Consider the following 21370-nt stretch of genomic DNA (forward strand, 5'->3'; position numbering starts at 1 on the left):
GGGGTGTTGAGGCTGGAGAAGAGGAGGCTCAGGGGAGACCTCCTGACTGTCTGCAAGTCCCTGCCAGGAGGTTGGAGCCAGGTGAGAGTGGGGCTGTTCTGCCAGGAAGCAGCAGTAGGACAAGAGGGCTGGGTCTGGAGCTGTGCCAGGGGAAGTTTAGGTTGGATATTGGGAAGCAATTTTGTACAGAGAGAAGGGAAAAGAGCGGGTGGGTCACCCCCAAAGGGAGCTGGGGGGAGCCGGGGTTTGGGGGGCTGATGTGAAAGGGGTGGGAGGAGTGGCTGAGGGGAGTTGGGAGAGCGGGAGCGGGGTTGCCGTGGGGGTGCCTCGGTGTCCCCATGCCTTGATTCCTGGAGAGCGAGGGAGGCTGGAGATAGGGAGGAGCTTCGAGAGCCCTGAGAGCCTGGAGAGGGGGGGCACGGAGAAGGGGAAGCCTGGACAGTGGGGACCCCTGGGATCCCCTAGGACAACAAAGTGGAGAACCTGGAGAGGGGGAATTTCTGGGAATGCAGCATCCCGAAAGCGAGAATCAGAGGAGAAGGGAGCCTTGGGACCCCCAATACTCCCAGCATCTCTAGGTAGAACCCCCAGCATCCCAGAGAGGGGAGACTCTCTGAACCCTAGAGGGGGGAAACCAGAGAAGGGGAAATCTTAGGAAAATTTTTTTGGGCTAATCTTCATATTTTAGAGTATTTTTAGGTGAATCTCAGCTTTTCAGTTTGGGGGGGCAGGAGTCTTCTCACTATTTCTTACAGACTTTTGCCTGAATCTTGATGATTTGGGGTTTTCTGGGCTGAGTCTTGGTGTTTTGGAGGTTTTTATGGTCACAGGATGTCTGTTGAGTTCTAGAGATGGACTTGGGCAGGAGGAACCCCCAAGCCAACACACTCAGCCCTTGTTTTCCCCCCCATCAGGATTTGTCCTTCCCAAAGCTTGGTCGGATGGAGGAGGAGGCTGCGAGGAAGAGGAAGATGCCTTGGGCCCCCCAGGCAGGTGAGGAGGAAGTCAGTGTCCCTTTGGGCGGGTGTTGTGCTGGCTCTGTCAGCCCAGCATGGCCCCGGCTGCAGGACAACCCCGCTGGCGCCGCCGTCCTGCCGGGGCCGGAGTTGGGGGGATGTCCTTGGCCTTCCCTGTGGGCCGGAGGCAAATCCCCTGCCTGTCCTTCTTGCTTCCTGCCCCAGGCCCCGAGCTGAGGAGGGAGAGCCCGGAGGACAAATCCCCCCGTGAGACCCTGGTGGGAGAGGCCGTTTTGAAGGGCTCCCCGGCGCAGGAAGGCAGCGGGGAGGAAAAGGGCCGGAGATCCCCCCGCAGGAGGGGCTCCAAAGCCAGCCCAGGGTGCTCTGAGGAGGAAAGAGCCAGCCTGTGCCGGGAAGGCGGCCGGAGCTTGAGGGGGAGCTCTGAGCTGGTGGTCCCTGAGCAGCCTCCCAGCAGGGGGAAGCCCTTCAGGTGCTTGGAATGTGGGAAGAGTTTCAGGAACAACAGCCACCTGATGGAACACCAGTACATCCACACTGGGGAACGCCCCTACACATGTGGGGAATGTGGGAAGAGCTTCAGGCAGAGGTCCAACCTCCGCACCCACCAGCTCATCCACACTGGGGAACGGCCCTACACGTGTGGAGAATGTTGGAAGAGCTTCAGGTACAACTCCAGCCTCCTCTACCACCAGCGCATCCACAGCGGGGAACAGCCCTACACATGTGGGGAATGTGGGAAGCGCTTCAGGTACAACTCCAGCCTCCTCAGCCACCAGCGCAGCCACACTGCTGAACAGCCTTACACGTGTGGGGAATGTGGGAAGAGCTTCAAGCGCATCTCCAGCCTGATCCAACACCAGCTCATCCACACTGGGGAACGTCCCTACCTTTGTGAGGAATGTGGGAAGAGCTTTAAGAAAAGCTCCCACCTGATCCGACACCAGCACATCCACACTGGGGAATGTCCCTACCTCTGTGAGGAATGTGGAAAGAGCTTTAGGAACAGCTCCAACCTCATCACCCACCAGCGCATCCACACCGGGGAACGGCCCTACCAGTGCTTGGAATGTGGGAAGAGGTTTCAGACCAGCTCACATCTCCTCGGGCACCAGCGGACGCACACGGATGAGAGGCCCTTCCGCTGCACCGACTGCGGGAAGGGCTTCAACCAGAACTCCAACCTCGTCAGGCACCAGCGCATCCACACCGGGGAGAAACCCTACAAGTGTGGGGAGTGTGGGAAGAGTTTCACCAACAGGTCTGGCTTGACCAGACACCAACGGACCCACCAGTAAGAGAAGCCCTTCCAGTACCTCGAGTGCAGGAAGAACTTTGGCTGCTGCTTCCACCCCGAATGAAGCCCCTGATGGGGAGGCAACCCCTGAGACCAGTGACTGTCAGTCCATCACTTTTGACAAGAAAAGACCAGTCCCCTTTCCCAAGGGCAGCTTTTTCCAACAGAACCCTTCTTGGGGGGTGTGTGGAGATTCCTGCCCTGGCTGGGGACCCCCCAAGGTCACTGCTGGAGGTTGAGAGCAGAGATCTCTCTCCATGAATGTTGGTCTGGGGGAGTTCCATCCAACCGTAATTAGGAATTACAGGTTTTGTGCCAGCTTGGGTAGAATTGCTTCAACAATTGCTTTAATGTAGAGCACTGTCCTATCTTATGCTGTTCTCCTGGTAGTTTTAGTGTTTCTGTTTTGCAGTAAATAATTCTGATGAAGATCTTTTGTCTGATCATTTGGAACCCTAAATAAATTAATTTCTCTCAGTAGATCTGGTTTACCATCATTTAACCTGGAGGACAAAAATGATTCAGTTACACCTCTGTAATTCCTCTAAACTGAAAGTGTTGGCATAATCCAAGGCTGAGATTTGATCCAGCACCCCACAGGAAGTTGGGAGCTCAGGGGGGCCACCCCCCTTTCCCAACCCCTGTGTGCCCAAAGACCCCCATTAGACCATCCGACCCACCAGACCACCCCCCCTTTTCCACCCTTCTCCCTGTTCCTTCCATATTCCCATTGTCCCCTCAATCCCCCATTTCCCCCCTGAACAGTTTTTGGGTCCCAACCCCCACTTTTTGCCCTCTCTCCTGTGGGCACTGAAGGAGAAAATGAGGCTGCACACACAGAGTTCCATTGCAGGACTTGTCCGCCCATCTTTCCGGCGTCCCCCTTTAATTGGGGTTCCTTTGGAAACAGCACCTGGGGTTTGTCTTTTAGTCCACTGGAATTCCCAGCATGGCCCCAAAGCAGTGCCCTGATCCCACACATTCCCCTCCCCTCATGTGCTGGCTGTGTTCAGCCACCAGAGAAAAACACAGAGAAAAAACCATGCAGAGCGTTCCAAGTGGTTTCCACTTTGGCAAACAGCACTCTCTGGATGGAAAACACCAGTCAAGGCCAAAACACTCCTTTTGGATCCTGATTAACTGAATGCAGCTGCTGCTGCCTTAACTTGTTCCCACAGAAATTCTCAGGGTTCCTTTGCTTCCAGGAGGCCCCACATGTCACAATGGCCCCTTGATTCCATGAGCTTCCCCAGTCTCCAAAGATTCCTTTACTTCCATGAGGCCCTGCAGTCCCCAAAATGCCCTTTGGATTCTCAGAGATTTCCCATTGTCCCAGGGTCCCTTGTGCTTCAGAAGGAGCTGCAGTGGGACAGTGGCCCCTTGGTTCCGTGAGCTCTGCAGTGTTCCAGGAATCCTTGGGTTCCAGGAGAGCCTGCAGTTTCACAAGGAGCACTTGAATGCAGGAGGTTCTGCAGGGTCCCAATGGGCCCTGGATTCTGGGAGGTTCAGAAATATCTCCGGGCTCCCTTGGTTCCAGGAGGACACACATGTCCCCAGGAACCCTTGGTTCCAGGAGGTTCGACAGTGTCCCAGAATTCCTTTGATTTCATGAGGCCCTGGATTGTCCCAATGGCCTCCTGATTCCATCAGCCCCCTCAATGTCCCAATGGTCCCTTGGTTCCATGAGTTTCTGCAGTCTCCCAGGGTTCCTTTTGTTCCATGGGGAGCTGCAGTGTCACAATGGGCCCTGAATTCCAGGAGTTTTTTCCAGGGTGACAGTGCTCCCTTGATTCCATGAGATTACACAGTGTCCCAGGGTTCCTTTGGCTCCAGAAGGCCCTGCAGTGTCCCAATGGCCCCTTTACTCCAGGAGGTTCCACAGTGTCCTTGCTGGAACACACAGGACTGTAATGTTGTCACCCCTGCAGAGCTGCCTCCAGCTCTGGGCTCCAGCACAGGAAGGACATGGACCTGTTGGAGAAAGTCCAGAGGGGAGCAGCAAGAGGATCAGAGGGATGGAGCAGCTCTGCTGTGAGGAAAGGCTGAGAGAATTGGGATTGTTGAGGCTGGAGAAGAGAAGGCTTTGGGGTGACCTAATTGTGGCCTTCCAGTGCCTGAAGAGAACCAACAAGAAAGATGGAGAGAGACTTTGGACAAGGGCCTGGAGTGACAGGACAAGGGGAAGTGGCTTCACACTGAGAAAGGGAAGGGTTGGAAGAGAGAGTAGGAAGGAATTCTTTCCTCTGAGGGTGTTGAAATGCTCTTGAAGGCCCCTGCCAAGCCAAAGCATTCCATGATTGTGGGACTGGTGGGTGAGGTGGTGGTCGGAGCCGTCTGGGGCACAGGGACCCAAAATGAGGGAGTTTTCCATTGTGGGGGAAGGAAGGAGGGGGCAGCAGAACTGACCCCTTGGACACCTGGCAGGCAGGCTTTGGCTGGAAGCTGCTGATGGGGAGCTGAGTGAAGCCCCCACAATGCAGGAGGAAATGGTCAGTGACCTGCTCTGCCAATGAGACCCCCCCAAGTGCCTGGGCCCACATGGGATGCAGCCAAGAGTCCTGAGGGAGCTGGAGAAAGAGCTGGCCAAGCCACTCTCACTCATTGCCCAGCAGTGCTGCAGAACTGCACAAGTCCCAGCTGACTGGCAACAAGCACATGGGATGCCCATGCACAGGAAGGGCCAAAAGGAGCATCTGGGGAACTCCTGGCCTGTCCCATTGGCCTCAGGACCGGGGAAGTCCATGCAGCAGATCCTCCTCAGTGCCATCCCATGGCAGGGGCAGGACAACCAGGGGATCAGGCCCAGCCAGTGTGGGATTGGGAAAGGCAGGTCCTGCCTGACCAACCTCATCTCCTTCTCTGACAAAGGACCCACTCAGCAGCTGAGGGTAAGTCTGGGGATGTGTCTCTGTGGAATTCCAGAAAGCCTTTGGCACCATCTCCCCCAGCATCTCCTGCACAAACTGGCTGCTCATGGCTTGCCTGGGGAACTGTTTGCTGGGGGACAAAGTGTCTGATGGCCCAGGGAGTGGTGGGGAATGGAAGGAAATCCAGGTGGGGCCGGTCACTAGTGGGGTTCCCAAGGGCTCAGGGTTGGGGCTGCTCCTGTTTCACATTGTTGTGGATGATCTGGGGCAGGGGATTGAGTGCCCCCTCAGGAAAGTCGTGGACAACACCATGTTGGGTGTGAGTGTGGATGTGCTGGAGGGCAGGAAGGCTCTGCAGAGGGATCTGGACAGGCTGGATCAATAAGGCCAAGTGTCAGGGCCTGCCCTTGGTTCCCAACAACCCCCTGGAACGCTCCAGGCTGGGGGCAGAGGGGCTGGAGAGCTGCTCAGCAGGAAGGGACTTGGGGGTGCTGCTTGGCAGCAGCTGGATATGAGGCAGAGTGTGCCCAGGGGGGCAAGAAGGCCAAGGGCATGGTGGCCTTTGTGGAGAAGAGTGTGGCCAGCAGGAGCAGAGAACTGATTGCCCCTCTGTGCTGGGCACTGGGGAGGCCCCACCTGGAGTGCTGTGTCCAGTTCTGGCCCCTTGTGCTGGTTTAAGAGTTAACCAGCAGGGGAAATGAACTCAATTCAAAGGAGAGATTATAAATCAGAATAACAATTTATTAAAATAATACAGTAAGTACAATTATACAAATAAACAATTGGTCTTAACCCACAAAACCCAAATGTATAACCCAGCACCCTGGGGCATGAACAAAGTGGTGTTCCTTGGGCCCCCCCTTGAGTCCAAAGTAAAGGGAGAAGGGAAAAAACCTGCTGGTGGGAGAGGTGTTGCAGTCTGGTCAAAAGTGGTGATTGCAGTCCAGTTGAGGGTGGTGGTCTCAGTCTGGTTGAGAGCAGTGAGCTGCAGTCCTCCTCTGGATCCCACGAGTGGTAGTAAGGTTCTGAAATTCCAGGTTTATATATTCTCCAGTTCAGGCAGGAATGCCCAGTCCTCCCCTCAGAGCGGAGAATTCCATAAAAGGATGCTTCGTCCTTCCCTTAGAGTGGGGAATTCCATAAAAGGGTATGAGGATGCTCAGTCCATAAAAGGGCATGAGGTTGCTCAGGAACATCCTCCCCCCCTTGCAGGCCTCTACTGACATCAGTTTCTGGGAAAACGGCATGGAAGGCCATAGAATACACACTTTTGGGCTACACTCATCCAGTGATGAATCGGTCCCAGCTGTCCTAACCAGGACACATGGCAACCATCATACCTCCCACTGCTACGGACATTTACCATGGCAAACCTCATACATTGTATTACTACGGTCGGTTACCATGGCAAACAGCATACATTCCCACTGTTTTGGTCGGTTACCATAGCAACCATCATACAGTCCTGTTTCTATGGTCAGTTACCATGGCAACCACCATACATTCTCGTCGCTACGGTCAGTAACCATGGCAAACATCATACATTTCCGTTGGTACGGTCAGTTACCATGGCAACCATCATACATTCACGTTACTATGGTCAGTTACCATGGCAACCACCATACATTCTCGTCACTACAGTCAGTTACTGTGGCAACCATCATACTTCCCATTGCTATGGTCGGTTACCATGGCAACCACATACAGTCTCATTGCCAGTGTCAGTTACCATGGCAACCATCACACATTTCTATTGCTATGGTTAGTTTTCATGGCAACCCTCATACATTCCCATTGCTACACTCAGTTACCATGGCAACCACCATACATTCCCATCGCTACAGTCAGTTACCATGGCAACCTCTTGGTTCCTCTTGGAGAGAAGCAGATGCAGATGAGCCTCCCTGTTGTCCACCAACCTGCCAGCTGTGCTCTAAAGGTCTGTGTCCCAAGGGGTGTCTTCACCAAGACCCTGCACAAACCTCTGGCACTCTTTGCATCCTGTCATGGGGCCTTTCCAGTGAATTCCAAGGTTATCAAAGCCAACTCCAATGGGCTCTTTGTCTCACTCCACAAGGTCACCCAAACCAGTCTCTCCTCTGACCCTCACCCACAAAAGTTCACCCAGTTTGTTCAGCCCCTAGAGCAGCTCCACAGCTCCAGGAAGCTCCTTCCCACTGAGGACACCTCTCTCCTGCTCTTTCTCTCCTGTGTCTCCTTGGCCTTCTCTCCCAACCCATCACAGCCCTGCAACCTGGGAACTGTCTCAGCAGGCCTGGGCTGTTATTGCCTGCAAGTGGAATGGAGAGAGACTTGGGGCTGCAGCTCCTCCTGCCTGTGCCCCACACGCAGGGCATTGGGGCCTGTCTGGCTGCAGCCCCTCAGTGGGGCACCGGGGTAAGAACAGACTTGCAGTGGGGAAAGCTGCTCTGAAAGCCCCGAGAGCTGGGGTGTGCAGAGGCTTTGCTGACAATGGCCTTGGGGGTGGATGTGCTGGGACTCAGGCCCAGGGGGAAAATCCCAGGCCTGATCCCTGAGGAGATCAGCACATGCTGCTGAAATGCTGGGGGAGAGAAGAGCCAGCAGAGTGAGGGAACAAGTGTGGACAGCCTGGGCTGATGGGATTTGGACTCGTGCCTGGCCCGGCCTTGGCTGGGCAGAGAAGGGACAGCCTTTGTGTCCCTGCAGGGCTGGGATTCACTCCCTGCCCCAAAGGCCCCCAATGTGTCTGAGAAGCCCTGGGTGGTGCCTGTCACACAACTGCTGGGAATGGGGAGGGGGTTCCTGCACAGGCCCTGTGCTGTCCATGGCAGCTGCTGCACTTGTGCTGCAGAGCCCTGGCACCTCCCCTGGCACTACAGGCCCCTCTTTGGCTGTTCAATCCAGGCTCTGCTGCCCTGAATTAGGTTCAGCATTGAAGGGATGTCCAGGAGACAACTGCCATTTTACTCTGAGGACATGTAGAAAATACCCTGATAAAGAACAGGAGAGAGACCTCTCTCCCTGTGCCACCTGACTCCATTTGGTCACCTGAACACCTCTAGGGGCTACCCTGGACAGAAGGAACAGTGACAGGTTCCCCTGTCCTACATGTGGGCACCTTCTGCCACTGAAGTTGGCCAAAGCAATGTCCCAGCAGCCTCCAAGAAGATCCCACAGCTGCTGCCCTGTCCCTAGGAACTGCTCCATTGGAGCCTGCAGTTCCCAGCAGGAATCTCAGTCACCTCTGGCCCCTCAGAAGGAACCAGGGCTTTGTGTCCCAGCAGGTCACGCCTGGCTTTGGTCTTCATTCATTCCCATGGGAGCTGGGACAAGGAGTCACCTGCAGGGGCCTGTTTTGGTCCCACTGAAGTGGGGCAGGAGGAATCCCAGCCCATGGGGGTTGTGGAGGGAGCTGAGTGTCCTTCTGGCCCCGGGTCTGCAGAGCCACAAGGAGACACCTCTGTTGACTCAGCTGAGTCCCTTCCCTCAGTGCAGGGGAAGGAGATCCCTCCTGGGCACTGTCGGGTTTCCTGTCTAATGATGGGACATGAAAAGGGGACTCTTGGACTTAACTCTGTGTCTGTTTGGAGAAATGACAGTGCTGAAAGAAGTGTCTGTGCCCAGCTGAGAGAAGGCACATCATTATTTCCTTCGGCTGTGTCCCAGCAGTTTCCCTGGAGCCCCAGGGACAGCTGAACGGAGCCCAGAGGGGCAGAGAAAGGGCTGCCTGGGGCTGTTGCTGTGCTGCTGAGCTGGGCCGGGCTCCTGGCACACAGGGAGCTCCTGGCAAGCAAGAAGAGCTTCAAAGAAACAGCTCTGCTGGTGAGCAGCTCCTCTGCACAGCCCAGCAGGGCTGAGGGCACTGCCTGCAGCACCCAGGGCACAGGAGAGAAGGCAGAGAGATGAGAGGCAGCCTGGGCTGGGCGGTGACTGAGCTCTCACTAGGCAAGAAACCTTCCCAGGATTTGAAGGAAGAATTCTCTGGCTGTAGGAAAGTTTAACTTGTCTTCCTGGAGGAATCTCCTAAAGCTGCCACATCCCACAGCTTCCAGGATCTTTCAGCAGGACTCTCCCAGTTGCTGCAGTGCAGAGGAAGTGGCCATATGGCAGAGCAGGGCAGGAGCTGTAGGCAGCAAGGGCAGAGAGGAGAAGGGAGCAGGAGGTTCAAGGGATCCTGGGGTGGGAGGACAGGGCAGAGCTGCTCAGGGCAGGAACCTTGCCAGCCCTTTGCCACGGTCAGGCTGTGGCTGCAGAGCAGTGCAGGTGAGTTCCTGCAAGTGCCTCTCCCAGCTGCCAAATGGCAGCAGTGGCAGGAGCTGTCAGGATGGCTCTGCTGGATTTGCTGGGGTGCAGCAGGAGAAGCTGCTGCAGAGCAGGACTTGCTGCTGCCCCCTCAGAGGCCCAGGGCCAGAAGGTTCCCTGTGCCAGGGCTGGCTGTGGGGTGGGAAGGTGGGGGTGCAGCCAGGGGTGCCCAGGGCTGTGGTGCAGAGCAGGGTCCTGCCCCCAGGGCTCTGTGTGCTGGGGCAGGGACTCTGCTGCCTGCCAGGCTCAGCTCTCAGCCCGGCCAAGGAGCTGCCACGGGGCTGGGGGAGAAGGGCTGTGGGGAAGGAACAACTCCTGGGAGGGTAGAGCAGGGCAGAGTCCTTCTGATCTCCAAAGTGTGCTGCAGGGATGAGGGCTGGTCACAGCTCCAGATCTAAGCAGGAAATTTCCCAGAAGGTGTTTGCAAGAAGCACAGACAGACATTCTTAACAAGAATGAACCAGTTCTTTCAGTGTTATACTCTGGGTTGTCTGGGTGCTGACTGTGACAGGGAAATGAATCTCTGAGCACAGGAGGAGACACTGAAACTTGAACTCTGTTAGATTAGAGGGCATTGAACCTGAGAGTATTAGACATCAAAGCTGTCTTACAGACGCATCAGTGTCATTTTCCAGCCTCCTCAGGATTGCTCTAACATTGCCATCAGAGCCTGCCCAGCCAGAGATGCCCCTGGGCAGTGCCCTGTGCTGCTGGGAGGGCTCTGCAGGGCAGAGCTGAGCCCCCAGGGTTGGGCTCTGGCAGCACTGGCAGGACCCAGCCCTGGGCCCAGGGAAGCAGCTGCTGGCAGGGACAGCTCCAGGCAGCAGAGCCCTGAGCAGGGAGTGGGGGGCAAGTGCCCCCAAGGCCTGGGGGAGGGGGCGTTCAGGCAGCTCTGGGGGCCCTTCCCTGCAGCTCTGCTGGGCACTGTGTGCTGGGCCATAGAAATGAGGATTCCTGCAGTGGAAAAGAACCTTCCAGGTGTGATGGTGAAAACAGAAAACACAGGCAAAATTTTTCTAAGCTGAGACTAAGCTTCTGCTCTGCAGCCCCAGCTCTTCTGATTCATGGGTGTAGAGACGGAACTTTTGTATTCAAAGTCGCTTACATCTGACATTCCTTGTGTGTATGAGAACTCTACCAAAAAAATTCCATGTCTCACTGCAGCAGAGCAAACCTGACTCCTTGGTAGTGTATTTGGTGACATTTGACACATGGATTTCTTTTAGAAATGGAGTGGCTTTTTCATAGAGGTCTGTCTAAACTGTCTTCCTTTCCTGAACAGGTCCTATGCCAAGAAACAAAAGATGTCCAACAGCAGCTCCATGGCCCAGTTCCTCCTCCTGGCATTCACAGACAGGCGGGAGCTGCAGCTCCTGCACTTCTGGCTCTTCCTGGCCATCTCCCTGGCTGCCCTCCTGGCCAACGGCCTCATCCTCAGCGCCGTAGCCTGTGACCACCACCTGCACACCCCCATGGGCTTCTTCCTGCTCAACCTCTCCCTCACAGACCTGGGCTGCATCTGCACCACTGTCCCCAAAGCCATGCATAATTCCCTCCAGAACAACACAACCATCTCCTACACAGGATGTGCTGCACAGCTCTTTTTCTTTTATTTCTTCATCTCAGCAGAGTATTTCCTCCTCACCATCATGTGCTACGACCGCTACGTTGCCATCTGCAAACCCCTGCACTACGGGACCCTCCTGGGCAGCAGAGCTTGTGCCCACATGGCAGCAACTGCCTGGGCCACTGGCTTTCTCTATTCTCTGCTGCACACAGCCAATACATTTTCCCTGCCCCTGTGCCACGGCAATGCCCTGGGCCAGTTCTTCTGTGAAATACCTGCCATCCTCAAGCTCTCCTGCTCACACTCAGGCTACTGCAGGGAAAATGGGCTCATTGTGGTTATTGCCTGTTTAGTGTTTGGTTGTTTCATTTTCATTGTGTTCTCCTATGTGCAGATCTTCAGGGCTGTGCTGAGGATCCCCTCTCAGCAGGGACGGCACAAAGTCTTTTCCACGTGCCTCCCTCACCTGGCCGTGGTCTCCCTGTTTGTCAGCACTGGCACATTTGCCTACCTGAAGCCCCCCTCCATCTCCTCTCCATCTCTGGACCTGGTGGTTGCAGTTCTGTACTCGGTGGTGCCTCCAGCACTGAACCCCCTCATCTACAGCCTGAGGAACCAAGAGCTCAAGGATGCCATGAGGAAAATGATGACTGGATGTTTTTCAGGAGTAAAAACCTGCGTCTTTTCTACTGCAGAACACTCTTTGTGTAACCCTTTAGTGGCCCAGACTGCCTTCTAAAGCTTTTGAGACTTTTGGGGGGGGGGGAATTTCTTATATTTTTCCTCTTTTAAAGTTAACACAGAAATTTATTCTATATCCCATACCTAATTCACTCTCTACTTATTTGTTTTGACCTGCAATTGGGTAAATGAGGAATCATTCTCTGTGTGCATTTAAACAAAATAAAAGTTCCTGCAGCAACTTCTTTGTCAAACCTCCTGCCTTTATTATTCTGTACACGAGGAATCACAAACTCGGAGTATAATAAAGGACTTGAATTCTTTTTTCCAGATTATCCCTCCAACAACAGTGAGGAAAGCAACTCACTGGGGTACTTGAGGGACTGAGGGCTGGTTCAGATGTTCTGTGCTGGTGACCAGTGGCAAATGGTCTCCAAGTCACCTGCCTGGGGCTCTGCAGCTTGTGAGGGTCTGATGGAAGGTGAGGACTTGTCTGTAGGAACTCAGGCAGTGCAGGAGAGCACAGAGGATCTGCAGGGACAGCCCGTCCCATCCAGTCAGCAGGGAATGGAGCCCTGGAGCAGAATCCTGCCCAGGGTGGAGTCACCAGAGATCAAGTCCTAAATCTGCCTGTGAACTGGTAAAGGAGAGTTCTGCAACCCCAGGGGACACAGTAGGAACAGAGAAAGGACTCTGGCCAGTGACTCATCTCACCCGCAGTGAACTCCCCTTTGTGCCTCCCCAGTTCAGGGAGGGCTGTACCAGAGCCAGGGGTGGGCTTTCCAGGAGGGTGTCCTGAAGAACTCTCCAGCCCACAGGCTGCATGGAGTGGAGCCCTGCCCTGCCCTTTGTGCCATTAGAAACAGCCCATGGTCCTGCCCAGCCTTGTTTTTGCCTACTGAGCCTCCCAGGACTATGGCAGAGGGTGGAGAGCAGTGATCCCCATCCTGCTGGGTCTGCTCCCCACCCTGACCAGCATGGCCAGTGCAGGCTCAGCCCAGGGTGCCACAGCCCCTCCCTGTGCAGAGCAGCACCTCCAGCTCAGGGCCCTGCAGGGATCCCAGGCTGGGATCTGCAACTGGCCAAGGCAGCCTGGGCACACTGACCTGGGCAAAGGGATGTCCCTGGAGAAGATCAAGGCAGCATTTCTGGGCCTGCAGAGAGGAATCCCTGACACAGAGACACCTCTTTCTGCAGCCCCCCTGAGGACAGGCTGCTCTGTCTCTGGGCCAGGACTCTGGGCTGGGCTGGGCAGAGGGGCTGGCACTGAGGGGCACAGTCAGGCTGTGCTGGGCATCTCCTGGAGGTGACACCAGGGCCCCTGCAGTTTCCCTGACCCCCATTTCCTCCTGCCATGCTGAGTGTCCAGCCCCTGAGCTGATGGGGATGCTGAGACTCCTCTGTGTGCCCCAGGAGCTACTGTGCCCTTCAGAGGGGCTGGGGCTGTGGGGGGAGTGCCCAGAGCTCTGCAGCACCCTGGGCTGGGCACTGCTGTGGGGCCAGACCAGACTGGGCTGCTCCACCAGTTGACCTCTATAATGAAATCACTTCTAATTTTTTCCTGAAGAACCATGAGAATATGTGTTGTGTCCTGAGCACTAGACTGGACCCTTGGGATAATAGAAAAGGTTTTGGAGTCAGGGATATTGAGAAGGCTGGGCAGTGTCACTGGGAGACCTCTCTCAAACCCTTGGAAAGGCCAGAGTCATCCCAGAGCTTCCTGGGGCCTTGGCAAAGGCAGACATGGAACCAGTCTGCAAACAGGGCAGCAAGGAGGGTTGGCAGAGTTCCAGACTGCTCAGGCTCTGCAGGGAAGGGGATAGGGCAAGTCCTCCTGCAGCCATTGCCAGGCATGGGAAGGACAAGGCAGGGATTGCAGAACCCTTGTGGGAGGGAAAAGAAGGCAATGTTGTATGCCCAGACTTCAGCAAGGCCCTTGACATGGTCTCCTGTGGTCTCCTTAGAGCCAGACTGGTGACAGCTGGACTGGACAAGTGAAACATGTGGTGGGGGGGAAGTTGAATGACTGATGAGGGTCAAAACTCATGGGACAAATTCCTCTTGGCAGCAACTCCCAGGTGACATCCATCAGGGACCAGCCCTTGACCATTCCTATGGAACATCTTTATTATGTCTCTGGGTGATGGGATGAAATGCACTTTCCACTCCTTTGTGGATGAGGCCAAGTTGCAGCGAGTCTGTGAGAAACCTCCTCTAGTTAATGGTGACTTGTACAAAAAATGTGGTCAAGATGAGTGAGTTGGATAAACTAGTCTTACCATCAGGTGCCCAGCAAGGCCCAGGACAATGAAGAAAAAACTCATGGGTCAGAGGAAAAGCAATTCAAAAGGAGGGAAAAAGACCAAACACAACCAAACCAAACCCAAACAAACACAGAATGAGAGAATATGCTGAGGTGGAAGGGACCCACAAGGCTCATCCAGTCCAACCCAACTCTTCCATTGCCATCTGCCCCCACCCCAGCAGGCTCTGGAGCAAAGCACGGCTGAGGTCCAGCCCAGCTCTGCTCTGACAGAAAGAACCTGCAGTCAGGGACAGGAAGAGGAAAAAGTCGTGTTTAACCAGCCTGAGGAATAATGGGCTCAATGACCTCCTGTATTCCTGGGCACTTGAATGACCCTGTGGATCAGGTTTGGTAGCAGGGAGGGGGCTGCAGGTTTCCCTTAGGGAAGAGGAGATGAGGAGTTGACTCTGTGTCAGAGAGAGCCAGTTTCAGGTGGCTCCAAAATAGATCAGCCAGTGCCCAAAGCTGAGCCAAAAACCAATTCCAGAGGCACCTCTGAGACAACCCTTTGGAGAAAGGATAAAATCCAGGGTGCTGGAACCCAGAGAGGAGTGAGAGAAATGGGGGAGAAACAACCCTGCAGGCACCAAGGGGGTTGGAGAAGAAGGAGGAGTGAGAGAGCCTTGGTGGGCACCTGGTAGCCAAAAGCCAACCCCCAGCCCTGAGAGCCACAGCTCAGCCCAGCACAAAAGCTCCTTTAGGTCTGGAGGTTCTTTGCAGCAGCTTTTTAGCAGAGCTGCCAGATGGGCCATCAAAGGGGATGCTCAGCTGGGTCTGAAACCTGTGTGATCCTTGTCAACCTTGGCTCTGTAGAATAAGAACTATAGAATCCGAAATAGTTTGAATCAGATGAGACCTTTATAGGACATCTAGTCCAACCCCCCCACAGTGAACAGGTTTACATTCAACTAGATCAGATTGCTCAGAGCCCTTTCTAAGCTGACCTTGAATGTTTCCAAGGCTGGGGCATCTATGACCTCTCTGGGCAACCTGTGCCAGTGTTTCACCACCCTCAGTGTAAAAAATTTCTTCCCTATATCTATTTCAAATCTGCTCTCTTTTAGTTGAAAACCATTATCACTTGTCTTATTACAACTAAGTCTGTGCCCATCCTTCTTACAGGTATGATCTCAGGAGCTCCTGACAAGCCTTGACCAAACCAGTTGAGCAATGAAGAGCATCTGTACTGGACCAGGGTGTGGGGAAGTGTCACTGGACTGGACCAGGTGCTCCTGGATGATAAAGGTGGGAACAATCCAGAGTGGAACATCTGGGGAACACAGGATAATCAGTCATCCCATGAAAGCCTTGGAATATTCCCTGCCTGAATCACAGCCCAAATGGAACAGTTTGGATACAATTCCCAAATAGTTTGGAAACTCCAGTCATTCCTGACACCAGGATGGAAATTCAGCAGATCACTAAAGCCAGTCCCATTGTGAGCCCACAACCAGTGGGGCTGAGGGAGGCCCTAGCAGCTCCCCAGCACCTCCCTCTCAGTGGGACACCTCTGGCAGCCTCTCCCAGCTCGGGAACCCTCCAGTTTGCAACACTCCAAAGACCCTCAGTGATGCCCAGGACAATTCTGATCCCCCTCAACAAACACTCCTCCAGCTGTGACCCTTGTGTGTTGGCAAACACAAAGGGATTTGGGGGAGTGTTTCCCTGACAACAAGGAGAATTTGGGAGAGGGACTTTTCCACTCCCAGCTCTTGATGTGTCCACACATCTCTGCCTGGGTGTGGGTGTGAATTGACTGTGGTTGGAATGTTGTGAATCTATAATTCAGTCACTGTTTAAATTGTAGCAAATGCTATTGAACCACTTGATAATTGTTCAACTGGTGAATGATTAAGTGCTACTAATGTCTTTTGCCCCCTTGTCTTTGGATCAAAATCCTTTGCACCCTGACCCAAGACTCTGTGTAAATCATTCTCTTTCATCAAAAAATATATATTTTTCATGACGTCCACTTTAAAATCTTCCTCCTTAGCTAAACTACAAAACAACTCTAATTAGCTGTAGAAATCTTGATGACTTGAAGACAATTAGAAGAAAGGGAAATAATTTGTTTTCCTGTGTTTTAATGGTCCCACAGTGTGTTTGGAGCTGCATCAGCTGTCAGTCCAAGATGGGTCATGTCAGAGCTGGTGAGGCTGGGAGGTGAGGAGCAAGGTTGATCATCCAGGGTCAGTGTGGATCTCCTGAGGAGACACTCAGCATCAAGATCACTTGGAGAACACCTCTATCACCTCTTCTCTGAACTAAAAAATAGCCATCATTGAATTAAAACAAAACAAGTACAAACTTCGAAGACTTGTTTTGAAATTGCCTTGAAGACAATTAAAGGAAAACAAAAAGATCCTGAGGGATTTCTGGATTTTAATGAGCCCCACAGTGTGTTTGCAGCCCAGCCCATGATCCTGAGGTACTGAGAGAAGATTGAAGCAGCTGCTGAAGAAGTCAGAAGCCAAAGTGCAAGTGCCTTGAAGCATTGCTGGGCCCCACGGAGGGCAGGCACTGCCAAAGCCTCCCCAGGGACTCCTTGGAGCAGCTCCTTGGAGGCCAGGAGTGCAGGCAGACAAAGGCTCTGGGCAGGCCCCTGCAATGCTGAGCAAAGCCTGCCTTGGTTTTGTGGAGCACAAAGGCCAAGGCCTGAGCCCCAGGCCCTGGCCCAGCAGATCCTGTCCCTCCCGGCTGGCTCAGGGCTGTTTGGGGGGCACTGGGATGGCAGGGGGAGGAACAACAAAGGCCCAAAACTGGGCAACCCCTGCCAGGCTCCTGAGGGAGGGGCGAGGCAGAAACCAAGTGCAGAACCTGCCAGACAAGTTGCTTGTGGTGGCCTGAGTGGCAGAGGCAGCTGCCAGAGGCAAGGGGACAAAGGCCTGGGTGCCTTTGGGCCTTGCAGCCCTGCCAGAGCCCTTGGCCATCTCTCCTGCAGGCTGTCCTGCCCTGGCCCTGCTGCTGCTCTGGCCTTGCAGGCTGCACACACCCCTCCTGCTTTCCCACCCCCTCCCAGCAGCATTTCTAGACCCTCCCTGATGGCTCTGCACCAGCTCTGGCTGTTCCCTGGAACACAAAGCCATGGGCTGATCCTGACTCCCTCTGGGTGACCTCTTGCAGCACAAGGGGCCCCATTGAGTGACATTTCTTTTTCCTCACCTCCAGTCTGAACCTTCAGTGCTGCTCTTTGTGGAGATTTCATTCTATTTCCAATACAGAGAAAAGCTCCATCCTGTCAGATCTCCTCTAGACCCTCTCCAGTTCTTCCTCATTCCTCCAGAATGGGGAACCTCACACCCAGACAGACCAGTCCAGATGTGGTGACCCCAGGGCTGAGTCCAGGGGGGTGACAACTCCCTTGTCTGGGTGCCCACACTCCCCCCAAGGCAGCCCCATGTGCAGTTGGCCTTAAATCAAGGGGCCATTCTGATCCTTTGTAATGCCACGGAATCAAGTGGCATTGTGACACTGCAGGACCTCATGAAACCAAAGGAATGCTGAGACATTTCAGAGCCTCATGGAAACAAGGGGCCACAGTGATACTGAAGAGTCTCTTGGCACCCACTGTACCTCCCCAGAACTCCATGGAATCAAGCAGAGCCGCTGCCTCCCCCCCGCCGCCGCACGGACCGGAGTCGCCGGCTCTGCCCCGCTTGGACACCTCTGGAGTCAGCGTGTTCTTGGGTAGCACAACTGATCTGAGATGAGAGAGTTTCCCACATTTTCCTTTGCCCCCTCTTTCCCATGGTTTTGGTTTTTTGTTCTTTGTTCATTCAGGGGGAAAAGGGAGAAGGGAAACATGTTGATCCCTGTTTTCATCTGTTTACAAAAGAGAGTTGGGACAGGGGGAGAGAGGAGGCAATTTCTCTGTTGTAGCTTTGAACTGTTCTGTTGGTATTGCTGGTTTTGCTGCTGTATTTCTTGTCAGTGAACTGTTATTTTTTTTCACTTATACCTCTTTGTATTTTGTCTCCCTGTAGTGGTGGGGAATAAAAGAGGAGTGAATTCATTTTATGGGAGTTTCTGCCCCAATATGTGTCTTTTAACCAGGACAGGTTGCTCAAGGGCTCCCTGAAATTTGGCATCATTCACAAAGGACTTGAAAACACATTTTGTCCCAATGTACAGAGAGATAATAAAGATGTTCTACAGTGGTGTTCAAGGGCTGATCACTGAGGGATTTCATCCAGAAGTTGCTGCCAAGAGGACTTTGTACCATGGATTTGATTTGACACTCTTCATTCAACCAGCTTCCCACCCACCACATCTTCCACTTCTTCAGTCCAGCTCTCACCAGTCTGGCCATAAGGAGACCACAGGAGACCATGTCAGGGGCCTTGATAAAGTCTGGGCACACAACATCCTCTTCTATTCCATCCCACAGGGGTTCTACAATCCCTGCCTTGTCCTTCCAATGCCTGAGAATGACTGCAGGAGGACTTGCCCTATCCCCTTCCCAACCTGAGCAGTCTGGAACTCTCCCAACCCTCTTTGCTGCTGAAAAACCTCGATATGATTAACTGCTCAGAGAATTTTGTATTTTTAAGCTGCAAAGTATTTGTTTATTCAACGTTGTGAGCAAGCCAGCTCGCGCTGGACAAGCTTGCTCTACCTGAATGTGCAAAAGGAAGCCATTTTATACACTTTAGATACATGGTTAAACCATTTAACATACATATTAATAAGTAGGCTGGTTTCTGGGTGGAGTCTTTCCAGGCATGCACAGTCTTCTACTCGGGGGTCTTCTCCTCAAGCCTTCATCCCTCTGGTGGTCACCATGGATATCTTCCTTGATTTGACCTCTTCAATTTTCTTTGTCAGGTGACCTGAATTCTTCAAGCTTGCAAAACCCTGGCTTTGGGCCTTCTGTATCTTATTCAAATGTCTAGTTTACCTAATTTATTACCATGTGTGTACTACTCCTCTCTATAATAAGTCCTTTGGTCCAGTGAGCAGAACAGAACATGGTATTAACCAGTGCTCCTGAAATGTTCTTCTAGCAACACAGGTATTGGGGTTTCTTAGCAGGCCAAGATATCTCAGTTAACTCTTTTAGGCCTGGCTCTTGTTGCAGTGGCTGTGCTGATTTCCAGAGGCTTCTGGCTTCCCAGGCAAAGCCAAGGCAAGAGCAGGTGGGAAGGGGCTGTGCTGCTGCTGCTCCTACCCGAGAGCCCCGGCTGGGCCGGGGACGGAGCCCAGGGCGCTGCAGCTCTGCCTCCTCCAGAGCCGGGGGGCTTTGGAACCAGGAATGACAGGAGGGAACAAAGGGGGCTGGGGGGCTGCACTGATGGTCACACTCGGGCCACCGTCAGCAGAGAGCTTCAGCCCCCCCAAATTAAAGCAGAGGGAAATGGTGCAAACTGTTTCATTTCAACCTTTCTTTACTCATTGCTATAAAATGACCCAACTAAAAGGAGGACAAGCAGGCCCTGATCCCTTCTCCTTTGGGAGAATCCCCACATCTGGTGCTGTGAGGGGCTGTAAAGGGCCACGAGGGGCTGTGAGGGGCCATGAGGGGCTGTGAGGGGCTGTGAGAGCTATGAGGGGCTGTGAGGGGCTGTGAGAGCTATGAGGGGCTGTGAGGGGTTGTGAGGGGCTGTAAGGGACCATAAGGGGCTGTGAGAGCCTGTGAGGGACCATGAGGGGCTGTGAGGGGCTGTAAGGGGCTGTGAGGGGCCATGAAGCACTGTTGTTGCCTAAAACCAGCTCTTAAAGAAACCTCTAAGACTCGATTTGTGAGTTTTAGTAGGCAGGCAATTCTATTACAACACACTGCATGATTTCAGCAAACCAGGTGCCCTGGGAATCAGTTCACCAAAGTGAACACAGAGGTATATTCACTCCTGCTGCTATGTCAGCATTACATGGTTATCCATTTTTTGTTCCCTGCATTCCTGTTTCATATTCATGGCATTCACACACACACCAGACCTGCAGCTCCCAAAATTTATTAAGATATATACATATCCTTGTAAGGTCTCTGAGGGGTTTCATCAAGTGTCTTTGGTGGTCTTCTCTGTTTGGAGTCCCCAAAAATCCAGGTGACTGCCTTATGAACTTCTTTGAGACAGTATTCTTGGTTATATATACACCTGTTGCTTCAGCTCCCTTCTTCATTGTTCTCTCACCGTGCTTGGCTGATTTCTGTAAACTGCACACGGTAATTTTCTATGACACATTTTGTTGCAAAGACTATTAGTTCTTGTTACATCTCTACACCCCAATATCAAACTGCTCAGGTCTTACACATGGGTGCAGAAGGAGAGCGTGGAAGTTGAAAGAGAGCAGCTCAGAAAAGTCGTTCTCCCTGGCAGTGCTGCTGTGGTGGAACTCCTTTTCTCTCTGCAACTGTATAGATGGAATGTTCTGGTGCCATTTACAGATGGAATGAAGATTATGGACTCCTGACTTGGTGGACAGAAATCACTTTATTATCCATCACTCAGGGTTTTTATATCATTCACATTTACCTGGGAGTGGTTAAGCAAGTCACACATCCATCACTTACTCAGGCCGGCCTGTTAACACAGCACACACACAGACCTTGGAGTTTTAAGGAACTCCTTTACACACCCACATATGGTAAGAATGCAAACAGAATAGCTGAGCTCATTTCTGGGCAGTAAATCACAGCCTAGAGAAAACAACACAAGGTCATCTTAGACTTTTCTCAGGGCTTTCACTTCTTGATTCTCATGCTGGCTGTCACGTCTGCACACAGGGACAGTCCCTGCTACTTCAAAGGATTTTTCAATGAAGGATTTCAACCAAAAATTTTCTGCAAGAGAATTAGGTTTTTTGAAATGCATACATTACAATTCCTCATCTAGGCAGTATCAGAATCAAATTCAATAGTAGACAATGAATTAGAAAGGGTAAGAAGAATAACATTTTTTTTTGGAGAAAACAATATTACAAGAAAAAAGAGAACAACTCCCACAAATTATTGCCATAAAAAACCTGAGAAGAAAGGCTGGGCCATCCATTCTGAATGTTATGGAGCAGAAAACAGAAACATTTTTGCTTCTGAAAAACATCAAGTCATCATTTTCCTCAGAGCGTCCCTGAGCTCCTGGTTCCTGAGGCTGTAGATGAGGGGGTTCAGTGCTGGAGGCACCACCGAGTACAGAACTGCAACCACCAGGTCCAGGGATGGGGAGGAGATGGAGGGGGGCTTCAGGTAGGCAAATGTGCCAGTGCTGACAAACAGGGAGACCACGGCCAGGTGAGGGAGGCAGGTGGAAAAGGCTTTGTGCCGTCCCTGCTGAGAGGGGATCCTCAGCACAGCCCTGAAGATCTGCACATAGGAGAAAACAATGAAAATGAAACAACCAACTGATGAACTGGCAGTAATCACAAGAATGCCAGTTTCCCTGAGGTAGCCTGAGTGAG

The 21370-nt window shown here is 53.0% G+C and overlaps 1 protein-coding gene across 1 annotated transcript in view; it reads left to right on the forward strand.

Annotated features, from left to right (window-relative positions):
• The first annotated feature begins 857 nt into the window (after window positions 1–857).
• LOC127464451 (zinc finger protein 3-like) overlaps window positions 858–21370 on the forward strand; it is a 51372-nt gene continuing 30859 nt past the window's right edge. Inside the window, exons 1-2 of the mRNA XM_051774788.1 lie at window positions 858–993; window positions 1182–1500. Of these exons, the coding sequence (XP_051630748.1) occupies window positions 942–993; window positions 1182–1500 (371 nt within the window). The 5' untranslated portion in view covers window positions 858–941. The remainder of the gene's footprint in view (window positions 994–1181; window positions 1501–21370) is intronic.

This window comes from Manacus candei, unplaced genomic scaffold (assembly GCF_025592945.1).
Source record: "Manacus candei isolate 608988 ecotype Guabito, Panama unplaced genomic scaffold, ASM2559294v1 h1tg000225l, whole genome shotgun sequence".
NCBI classification, from domain to species: Eukaryota; Metazoa; Chordata; class Aves; order Passeriformes; family Pipridae; genus Manacus; species Manacus candei.